Source organism: Brachycentrus maculatus, unplaced genomic scaffold (genome assembly GCF_059751285.1).
Source record: "Brachycentrus maculatus isolate JH-2025_06_01 unplaced genomic scaffold, ASM5975128v1 h1tg000990l, whole genome shotgun sequence".
NCBI lineage: Eukaryota > Metazoa > Arthropoda > Insecta > Trichoptera > Brachycentridae > Brachycentrus > Brachycentrus maculatus.
Genome location: NW_028281708.1, coordinates 58,499 through 71,131, shown reverse-complemented (window position 1 = coordinate 71,131; position 12,633 = coordinate 58,499). Strand labels below are relative to the sequence as shown.

General features: G+C 28.7%; 1 protein-coding gene across 1 annotated transcript; it reads left to right on the top strand.

Moving 5' to 3' along the window:
* The first annotated feature begins 746 nt into the window (after positions 1-746).
* Positions 747-10,556, top strand: LOC148299705 (uncharacterized). Its single transcript, XM_088275788.1, has 3 exons — positions 747-1,047; positions 5,662-5,843; positions 9,993-10,556. The coding sequence occupies exons 1-3, from the start codon at positions 996-998 to the stop codon at positions 10,341-10,343; spliced, it is 585 nt and encodes a 194-aa protein (XP_088131914.1). The 5' UTR covers positions 747-995; the 3' UTR covers positions 10,344-10,556.
* Positions 10,557-12,633: the final 2,077 nt, after the last annotated feature.

The following is a 12,633-nucleotide window of genomic DNA, read 5'->3' as shown; positions in this document are numbered from 1 at the left end:
CTGGCTTATGTGATCAATTTATACACTTGTCTAACGTTCACCATTCTGCCCATTATTGATTGTCCATATTTGGATTTTGTATATGTGCGATGTTAAATTAATATAAAAGTCATGAATACCCACTTAAATATCGATTTCCAAACGATTGTGATCTAAAAATTACAAACCCTGACGATTTAAAATTGTGAAGAATACGAATAAATGAAAAAAAAAGCCAAGAAGACAATGGTATGCGCATGTGAGGAGAATGGAACCATCCAGATGACTTCTGTGCAGACCACTAAAGATATGGATTAATAGCTAGAAATCGACATCGTAAGAGGTTAATCCCTCTTAAAAATCTCACAAAGCCTACACCAAGAAGAAATAGAAGATGAAAAAAACTGTCCTGTAATGAATTCATTTTCTTCACTTTTACACTATAAACACACAAAACATAATATTAATGTACATACTCCTATATGTGATCATGTATAAAACATAAATGTGTTAATTTTTTTATGTATAAGGGTTTGAAAATGTATGATGAGATATATTAGTGTAATTTAAGCTAACTAAAGAAATAAACATAATAAAAAAATAGAGAAATTTTTCTTTGATTTCGAATGTTGGAAAAATAAAATGAAAACAAATAAAAACAGCCCCTGCGTGAAAAAATAATAAATAATGAATGGGGATGAAAGGCACCTTTTGGATGAAGTTTTTGTCTGATCTGCGCATGCCCAGAAAATCTGCATTGCTCCCTTACTGAAACATCATGGCGGACTAGTTGACAGCGTTTTGGTTAAATAGTGAGAAAAAAATAATATGATCAATTAAACACTTCACGGTAATGGAGTAATTAAAAACAGGATGTTTTATTTTGGGATATAAACTAATTGTGCCGTGTGTGCTTCCATATCAAGATGAAGATGTTTCAGTGAACGTGAAAAGTAAATGTCATTTGATGACATTTATGTAGTTTTTTGTAGCAATAGTTAATTACTGGAGTTAAAATGTTAACCCATTTCTGTTGTGTCTTCCTTCTGTTCTTCAATCCTTACTCAGGTATGTACATATGATAAATCTCATATAAGAAATAAAGTTTACATTTTCAAGTACAAACCTAACCTCAAAATCTTAACAAAGTAGTTGAGGAAAATTATGCTTTATTTATTGAATTCGGATTTAATTTCTTGTAACAGCTTTACGATGTGAATTAAAATTATGTGTGTTCATTTTTTTACACCAATTTTCGGAAGCTATGCTATCCGCATTGGAAAATTAATTATTACTGCTATCGCGCCCTAATACTCCGTCTATTTGGCTGTATTTTTAGAAGAATTACTGCACAAAAGCGATATACTTTATTATGTTAGTATTTTTATTAGGTTCAATCTTTATTGTAATGATAATTATTTATAGAGACAAGTAATTTGGTCATTACAAAAAAATATTTGAAACTTTTTTATTAATCAAATTTAAGATTTTTGTTCTGTTTATATAAGAGTATTATAATAAGAGATTTTAAGAAATAAGATACTTGGAAAAAAACTTAACTATAGCTTTTTTAATATGCTGAAATTTGAGATTTTTAGTGTTTATATTTACTAATATATGAGCGAGATAAATTCATTGTTTAATTTTATACTATTTTGGTTTTCGCGAATTTCCATAAAACTTTTTTCACTTTTACATTTTGAATATATAAAAATGTATGTGCTTTATTTGTAATATAATATTTTACAAATTTTATATTAAAAATATAAAGTATAATATTTTGTAACAAAAACAAATTGTAACAATTAAAAGAAACCATTTTATAATTTATTGATTTTTTATGATAAATATTTTCTATATCTTAATAAATTATGCAATATATTTTGTACGTTCTTCGGTAAAGCTTGTTAAAAAAATATTTGTTAAGTAAATCGTCTTAAATAACATAATTTTTAAAATACATATATATACTTACATAAATGTGGAGGTCCTCACCAAAAAGTTATATTTCCAATATTGCACAAAAAATCCTTTAAATGCAAATCTGTTCTGTTTACTGTATTCTATAGAAATCTTTTACTAACCCAATATGAAATCTTTGAATCGCACCAAAACGTAACAATTTTACAAACTAGAATTCCTGATTACTTAAAATCATTTATAATGGAAATGTAACGTATTGTTAAGGACCTCCACCTATGGAAACAAATATCATGACATTTCCTTTTTGGTGTATAATTGGTAATTCTATCAAGTCAATTTGAAAGGTTCGTGACCCCGTAGATAGAAAACAGACTGCCAAAATGGTAATGATTTTGAGTGTGTCCAAATACTTGTTCACAAAATCTGGATTATCTCCAATTATAGGAGTTATTTTCATACTATTTGTTGACATCTTATCAAAGATGAAAAAGAATATGGAAGTCTGGGCATTTACGGGGCTGACGACCGTCATGGGCTGGTTTAAATGATCACTTTACACACGTGTAACATTTAAAAAAATTGGGTAGTGTGGTTGTCAATAATGCGCGAAATTAGTGAATATTACACGCGTGTAAAGTGATCACTTATACCATTTCTTCTTCGTCTTTGATGAGATTTCAAAAAATAATATGTTATGATTTTCCACCATTTATTTTTTAGTTTTTTGCCTAATTTAGCAAAGTTTCGTTTACATTGTAAATAAGGTGCGATAAAAGTTCAAAATTTTCTCTTTTACCCTTTTATCTCTAAAACATGTACTTAATAGATCATCCACTTTGCTTTGGTTGCCTCAACGGCTATTTTTCGCTGTTCTATTGTAGAAATAAAGAAAAACAAGCAAAGATTTTTCTGAATTTAGGTCAGCCACTTTGAGTTACTCTCCCTTTAATCACATTACTTTCCTGAAGGTAATCTGACGGAAGCATCTTATTGTAGAATGCGGTAATTTTTTTTCTTAAAAATACAAGACAAGAGTTTTGTTTTTTATTCCACTTAAGCCTTTGTTTTCTTTTGAACAATATCTGGTAAAATTACGGTTTTGTTATCGGGTTCTCTTCTTGAGATGTAAGAGATGAATTGTTTAATTAGAGCAATTTTAAGCTTGAAAAAAAGATGAATGGAGTAACAACAAAATGTCAATTAATTTTTTATATATATATTTATATTTATATATTAATTATATATATATATATTTATATATATATATATATATATATATATATATATATATATATATATATATATATATATATACATATATATATATATATATATATATATATATATATATATATACATATATATATATTTATATATATATATATATATATATATATATATATATATATATATATATATATATATATACACATATATATATATATATATATATATATATATATATATATATATATATATATATATATATATATATATAACTAACTAACTAACTAACCATCACGCCGCTTCCCCGCAGGGGTAGGCAGAGAGAATAGAGCGCCACACCACTCTGTCCTTGCAAACATTCTTCGCCTCTTCCACGTTCATGCATCTCGTCATACATACCCGCCGATTGTTACGACTCCTAACCTGACCACTTTCAAGTATTTGGCATACCTGATCGTGCCATGTTTTTCTCGGTCTTCCTCTGCTTCTTTTCCCGCTAACATTCGCCTCATAAATTTGTTTTACCGTTCTTTCCTCACTCATTCGTTCTACATGTCCAAACCATCTCAACACACCTTTCTTAATTTTATCGATAATGCTTATCTCAGCTTTGCATTCTTTCCTTATTTCACTATTCGCACATCTATCATACATCGTTTTGTTACACATTCTTCTGAGAGATCGCATTTCGACTGCATTCAGTCTACTATATACATAAGGCTATTATATATATATGTATATATATATATATATATATATATATATATATATATATATATATATATATATATATATATACACACATATATATATATATATATATATATATATATATATATATATATAACGATTGACAGGAGAACGAATGCTTCTGTAAATCACCTGTGACTTGCCTTATATTAAAAATTATATTCCCGTTTACTAAACCATATTTGAGATATTATTTTCCCGCCTGTCAGACACAGTACAGAATCGTATTATTTATTCCGTGTGAAGTACGCAGTACGCACGACTTCACATCGCTTACTAGATTATATTTAATCTCAAGCCTGCGATCCCTCCCGATGGTAGGTACTTATTTTGTTTTAAATATTAATATTGAACACTAAATTTTAGAGTGTACCTTATTGTATTTCATTATTAAAATCCGGCTTCTATGTTTGGTTTTTTTTTCATGACATGCAATTAAATACGACATGGTCGAATGAGACGATCTATTTCAGATCTAATCTTCTCCATTATCCATTTATTATTAAATATTTAATTTTCCGTTTTGTTATTCATTACTTTATGGTTTATGTTAATATGCTGTATAACTTTGTTGGATAAAACTCGTCGTTTATTGACCAAAAGACGTACGTGCTAGGTTTTGTTTGTTTTCTATGTTTTGGACCTAATACATATAGTTCTATGTACGTGTTCATAAGGCGTGTTAATTGTGATAAGCGTGGTTTCTTGAGAGGTGCTTTCTTGTTTTATGGGGAGACCGTGAAATCTAGCTACGGCTTATGTAACGTCGCCTTACAATAAATTTTATAGCTCAATCCTACTTGTGAGAGGGTTCACTTATTATGTTTCAAGTAACTATTATTATATTATTTTTGACATCTCATCAAAGATGAAGAAGAATATGGAAGTCTGGGCATTTACGGGGCTGACGACCGTCATAGGCTGGTTTAAGTGATCACTTTACACACGTGTAACATTCACCAATTCTACCCATTATTGACAACCACACTACTCAAATTCTTGGAAGTTCTGTATATATGAACCAATTTAGAAACCTTGTTCTTGAATCAATAGAACTTCACTAGAGACATCTATTGGTGAGATGTAAAGAAGATGTAAAGAGGATTCGGATCTCACATACTAATATAAGAGTTTCTGCTTAATAAAAAGCTTCTTTACATCTCACCAATAGATGTCTCTAGTGAAGTTCTATTGATTAAAGAACAAGGTTTCTAAATTGGTTCATATATACAGAACTTCCAAGAATTTGAGTAGTGTGGTTGTCAATAATGGGTAGAGTTGGTGAATGTTACACGTGTGTAAAGTGATCACTTAAACAAGCCTATGACGGTCGTCAGCCCCGTAAATGCCCAGACTTCCATGTTTTTCTTCATCTTTGATGAGATGTCAAAAAATAATATGAAAATAACTCTTGTAATTGGAGATAATCCAGATTTTGTGAACAAGTATTTGGACACACTCAAAATGTTGTAACTATTATTGTGAGTGTCTGTATAAAAACACTCGTTATTTCACAAAATTTTAAGGTATGTTAAGTATACCCCCCTGTAACGTTAAGATAGGTGGGTACTGCGTTATCGGAGGGAACAATATAGAGGGTTAATGTTTTAAATTGCATTTTTACATTTTAACCAGCAGAAGTGAGTAAAATAAGTCATTTTGAAATAAAAATACAATTTAAAATATTTACTCCCTATAATGTTCGCTCCGACAACGCGGTAGGTACTTATCTCAATATTTTAGGGGAGCTTTCTGTAAATATTTTTTTGATCGTTGTTTCAGTTTACGGTCAGTTGCTGCAACCGAATAGCGTCCACCGAACCCCTGCTGCCGAGAGGCCAGCTAACGACCTGTGGTGCTACCGCTGCCAGACTATGGAGCCAGGAGACAGGTGTTCAGATCTCCGGGGAAACCACACAGTCCTCAGCCACAAGTGCAAGGACGACAAGGAGCGCCTTTGCATGGTAACAAAAAATAAATACTACTCCTGACTTTTGCTCAGACCGAGCGCTTTTGCTTGAATATAAGATAACTTGTGTAAATTGCTTTGCTCCTGGTAATATTTTTTGTAATTAATACGTGATTTTTTCTTATTTGGGCAGCAAAATTACTGAAGATGGTTGATCAAAATCAGAAGTATTTAGCCGCATAAAATAAGCAAGAATAGTTTAATTAATTCCATAATGACTATCTGATTATTTAAATTTGTTTCGATTTGTTATTTTGCTCAAATAATTAATAAAAAAACAGGTCTAAGTAGCATGATCTTATAATTTATAACTCATATAGCACATACACATTAATTGTTAACTTGTGTCATTTTCATTTTCATTTTTTGTTTGTTTTTTTTTGTTTTCTGTTAAAATAAAAAAATAGTTTCTTATAAGCACTTTTAATTTTTTTTATTTTTAATATCTGTTGAATTCTTTCCAGTACCTACACTTTATTTTAACCTAAAATAAAATGTATACCCACACATAGACCATGCCAATGTAGGATCTTTTCTGTTTATTATATTGTGATATGCAAAAAAATGGCACTGACTAAGAAATCTAAAATTTAAGAATTTAACAATATGTTTTTAAAAACAAAAAAGGCTTAATAAAAACTTTAGCCTGGGGCATATTTCTGTATGGAAGCAAAACGTGCATTTTTAGGTAGGCAGAACGAGAGTGTCTGGAGGTATTAGAGATGTGGTGCTACAGGCGTATGTTGGAGGTTCATTGGTCGGAGCATGTAGGACACCCAGATATTTTTTCTTAAAAATCGGTGTTTATTACCAAAAAAAATATTTAAAAAAAATGTATCGCTGATCCAGAATTATGATATAATAGAATGAATAAAGCGAGACAAAAAATGAAACTCCGTTAAATTTTATTATAATAAAGAACAGATATGATTTATTTATTGATTTGGCATTAACTTTGCGGAAAAATATGATGATTTAAACATTTAAAAAAAATAAATACGCCTATAAGACCATTTTTGAGTTTAATAATGTAAACACGACTAGTATCGAGAACTACAAATGTTCTCGAAACTAGTCGTGTTTACATTTATAAACTTGAAAGTGATCTTTAACAAGTGGTTTATTTTAAGATTTTAAACCGGAAACGGTATTTCACATTTCATATTTTTGATCAATGTATACGTGCAATCATTTCTATTTGTGGTAAAAAAATAAATTTGATTCCAATGTCACCTCATTTCGGTAGCTCTTCTATTACGACATGTGCTCATCAATAATTCACCAAACTTCTCAAATTCCAGAAAAAAACTTGAGGAATTGACTTTTGGCTACGAGTTTTATTATAAGGAAGTTATGGATGATGAAAAAACTCGGAGAAATAAGTGCCATATTTTTTATGTCACGACGAATCGGGAAAAAACCTCACATACCTCTCGAATAAATTTATTCAGATTTATAAAAAAAGACTTGTCATCGGCATTTCGTAATTTGTCAATCATCGTTCCAATTTTCTGATCTTTCGCATTCAAATTATCTGTCTCTAATCAGCTTGTTGAATAACTCGTTTATCTTTGTAAATAAAGAATGTAAATATCCTTTGTTACGAAATCTTTAATCTTGTAAAGATAATCTTGTGCCTTGAAATTATTAAACTAAAAAGCGTTTTTAAATATTTCTTCGATAGATAAAACATGCTTTATGCAAAAACCACAATGGTAGAGCTATCTTTCGAATGAAACACATCACTGAATACTAAATATTGCTTATGGCGGAGAGTTTGCTTTATTAATGCTGCTAAAATGTTAAATACCCACATGCATTTTAAAATTCAACATATTAGAAATAAGTGTTTTTATTCTGTTTACTTTAAATTTGACTTGACACAGCAACGCGTACTGGTACAGTTATTTAATAAAACTAATAAAAAATACAAAGCACATTTAAAACAATTAAATCGTAAAACGATAGAAAATGCAGCCTTCTTTTGTTTAACTTTTAAATTAAAACTAATTAACAAATTCACTATCACGCCGCTTCCCTTAGGGGTAGAAAGAAAGAATAAAACGCCACACTATTCTTTCTTTGCAAATAATCTTCGTCTCTGTCATATTCATGCACCAATGATTCCAACTCCTGACCACTTCATCGTGCCAAATGTATTTGAAATATTCGATCATTCCAAGTCATCCTCTATATTTTATTCCTCTGCTCCTGTTTCCAAACAAATTCACCTGATAAATTTGTTTTACTGTTCAAATCATCTCAAAATACCTTTCTTTATTTTATCGATGATGCTTGTCACATCCATGCATTATTTCCTTATTTCACAATTCGAACAACTATCATACATTGTTTCGCCGTAAATTCGTCTGAGATATCGCATTTCTAACCAGTCTACTTTCATCCTTCGTTTGCCAACTCCATGCTTCACTTCCATACATTGAACTTGGTAGGTACTAGGATACCATTGAAGTACATATGTTCGAAATGTAATATTGTATTATTAGAATAATACAAACGAAAATTCGACTTGTACACAATGTTTTAATCACAAAAGTATTACCTTTGTGTTTAAAATATTTTGTATTACTTATAAATCGAATATTCGTTTGTATTATTGTAATAATATAATATTGCAATGTTTTAAACACAAATAATTGTACGTCTCCTTGAAAAATGGAAGACGATGTGTGTAAGGTACAACAATGTAGATTATATTTGAAAGTTTGTTTTTAACCTTTAAAGCTTGCTTTCAATTTTCAATTGCTTTCAAATATTCACAAACCTTATTTCTAAAGAGGCACATGTTTTTATGTTCGTTCTGTAAAGCGTTTACTGGGGTTGAACATTTGAAATATTGCGTAGAAACACGTGCCGATCCAGAAATAACTGCCACTCGTAGAGTTTCATTTAAAATTAATAAACAGAATACAATACTCCTCAGAAAACAATTGAATCAAAACTCCAGAAAATCATAATTAATAAAAATGTTATTTTTCGACATCTCAACAAAGATGAAGAATAATATGGAAGTCTGGGCATTTGCGGGACTTACGACTGTCATAGGCTGGTTTAAGTGATCACTTTATACACGTGTAACATTGACCAATTCTACCCATGATTGACAACCGCACTATTCAAATTCTTAGAACTTATAATTTGACCAGTTAACATTATTACAAGATTTTGAGTATCTCCAAATACTTGTTCACAATTCTGGATTATCTCCAATTTGGAGTTATTTATTATTTTATTTTTTTGCTTTTTGTTCCGTAAATGCCCAGACGTCCATATTATTCTTCATCTACGTTGAGATGTCTTAAAATAATAATAAAAAATTACTTCCAATTCGAGATTTCAGATTTGTGAACAAGTATTCGGACACATTCAAAATGATAAATAAATAAAAATGTAGTGTATACTATTAAAAATAATAAAAAAGAGATCTCAAAATAACTCCGCCGAAAAGACACAAATCTGGCTTGGTAAGACACCTAAAATATATATATATATATATATATATATATATATATATATATATATATATATATATATATATATATATATATATATATATATATATATATATATAAATATATATATATATATATATATATATATATATATATATATATATATATATATATATATATATATAAATATATATATATATATATATATATATATATATATATATATATATATATATATATATATATATATATATATATATATATATATATATATATATATATTTATATATATATATATATATATATATATATACAATATATATATATATATATATATATATATATATATATATATATAATATATATATATATATATATATATATATATATATATATATATATATATATATATATATATATATATATATATATATATATATATATATATATATATATATATATATATATATATATATATATTTATATATATATTTATAGATATATATATATATATATATATATATATACAATATATATATATATATATATATATATATATATATATATATATATATATATATATATATATATATATATATATACGCTTATAATTTTTATAAAAAAATTCCATTGTCAATTACAGATGTGTACATTCATTTACTTTCTTTTAGGTAAAGCGATTCTCGTACACAACTTCCAACGAAAATTCTACTTCGCTTCTCAAGATGTGGTCCTTGGAGCGCAACTGCACCAAGCACTGCGAGCCGGGATGCATCATCATAGGGGAGAGGACCAAACTGTACGCCTGCACGTCTTGCTGCGATACCAACCTCTGCAATAACGGTACAGGAACTGCTTCCAGAATCTTCCACAACACAAACACCATGGCGTCTATCTTGGCGGCCATGTTGTACCTCAACTGCAGAAACCAAAATGGCTCCGTTCTTATCCACTTATTCTTCGTTCTATGCCTGTCCTCGTTCGTGACCAAAGAGCTAAACAATTGGATTGGTTGTTTATGATATCACCTTCACCATGTTTTGAGTCATTTTATTTTGATTGATAGCGGTAGCGAATTATTGATACATTAAAATTCAGGGTTTTCAGATATTAAATTCAAATGTAATATATTAAAATTATAAACTTTTGAAGCATCAACAATGTGTTCAGATATTTTACCGAAATTCTCGAAGATTTTTGCCTTTTCTGTCTTCGTCGGGAAAATCAAAAGAAAAGCATTAAAAATCACTACGCGGAGATATATCCTTCATTTGGTGACACAATGTAATTACACTTTTTTCTCAAAACAAGTTAAATACCGTAGAACGGGGTTACTTGAACTTTGATGTGTTACTTGAGCCAAGTACAAAAAAGAGATTTAAATCTGCATTTGGTCTACAATAATTAACGTATCGTGACAATAAGTGTCACCTGTCAGGGAAACAATGAATCATGTCGATGCGTTCACAATTGTAGACCAAATACAGATCTAAATATTTTTTTGTACTGGGATCAAGTAACACATCAAAGTTTAAGTAGCCCCGTTCTACGGTATGTCAAAATGCGAGGAAAGACTATTTACATCGAGAGAAACATCGACATAATTGATTTTGGGGTTAAATGCTGCGATATGTTGCGAGAATCATCATAAAATGGCGCCGTTTCTGCTGCAACAACGTCTGACTGGCATCTCCTGTAATATTTCTAAAAGTGTAATTACGCCATTGTTGCACCAAATGAGCGATATATGGATATGTGAATAATGTTATGGTGGTGTATTTTAGTGTTAATTGCAACCTAGTGAAGTGAGTGTCCTGACAATGTGACGGGTACGCCACGAACCGGTATACTAATATCTCGGTGAGTGGTTATATGCTTACATAAAACTAATACTAATATTTAGTATATTCAGTAAACTCCCGATTTTCTGAGGTAGGTTAGCCGGGAAAAGGATTATACGGGACATTTGAGTAATTGAAAACATATTTTATAAATACAAAAATATTTCACAATAGTGCTTATAATGTCGAAACGCGTGTTGAGGGCCAAATACAGTGATAGAATAATAGTATTTAACTTATACGTATGTCATGTTTATCCCGTAGAATATTCGTAAAATACTTATATTTATTTTTAGTTCTTATAATATTTATGATAAAATTTCTTCAGCCTTATCATAAAAATATGGTTTCACTGATGCGAATCTTCTAAATTATTGGATCTTACCCACCCCTAATCCAAGCAATACTTTGTTATACCGTATTTTTAAAAACAATTCATAGTGCAAAATATCCATTTTTAGGTTGGTTGCCTCTAGTTGTGTAACTCTGTCAACACGTGCATTTTACTCAGCAAGTAGATATAGGTACATACATAAGCGCATATATCGCAGTTTAAAATTTATCTTTGTGTCTTATCTTTTTTAATATTTTAGGATTAATCGGGAAATCGATTATTAGGGAATTTTTTCATCACCTATCACAGAAAATCGGGAGTGTACTGAATGTAACTTTATAATATTTATAACCTACTTGTACTCGTTTCTTCAGCACTTTAAGTAGTACATACCTATAAGCAAACCGTTTCATAATTATTTTATTTCAAATTTCTAAAAAAGTTTTAGAATTACTTTTTTCATGTAAATATTCGTGCATTCTGATTTTTTCTTTTTTCCAATTGTCAATTGGCATTTTAGTATACTAATCAAATATACGTTGCGTGTAGGTACTCGTGTATTTTTTGGTATCCATGCTAGTATTTTTAATTGAAAATTATTAAGCCATCACCAAATTTATATTAATTTTTTTTTCTTGGCGATGTTGACCAACTGAAGACTATTACACAATATTGTAACTTAAATATTTTGTATCAGTTATCATTTTATATCATTTTAAGTAGAATTAGAAGTCGTTTGACTTGTATTTTAATTAAAATTGATATGTATATATTTATATATATATATATATATATATATATATATATATATATATATATATATATATATATATATATATATATATATATATATATATAAATACATATCAATTTTATGTATATTAATATAAATATATTCAGAAATTAACTGACGTAAGATGTGAGATTAGCCTGTTTTTAACAGCTTTAAAAAAAGTATTTGATGAATATGTCTGAATCAAAAAATCATAATAGCACAATATCTGAATAGAAACACATGTGAACAGTGAACATATTTTGAGGCAGCAATAACCTGAATAATTGTATATTTTTTTTTACTTAATTTATCTTACGAAGGTATATTATTATGATATATTTATTAAAATGTACAAATAATTA

What these genes read in the sequence shown, in the direction of transcription:
- LOC148299705 (XM_088275788.1), top strand. Translation starts at nt 996, where the DNA reads ATGTTAACCCATTTCTGTTGTGTCTTCCTTCTGTTCTTCAATCCTTAC. An exon ending in GTTCTTCAATCCTTACTCAG is followed by an intron (nt 1,048 to 5,661) that starts GTATGTACATAT and finishes TCGTTGTTTCAG; the next exon opens with TTTACGGTCAGTTGCTGCAA. An exon ending in ACAAGGAGCGCCTTTGCATG is followed by an intron (nt 5,844 to 9,992) that starts GTAACAAAAAAT and finishes ACTTTCTTTTAG; the next exon opens with GTAAAGCGATTCTCGTACAC.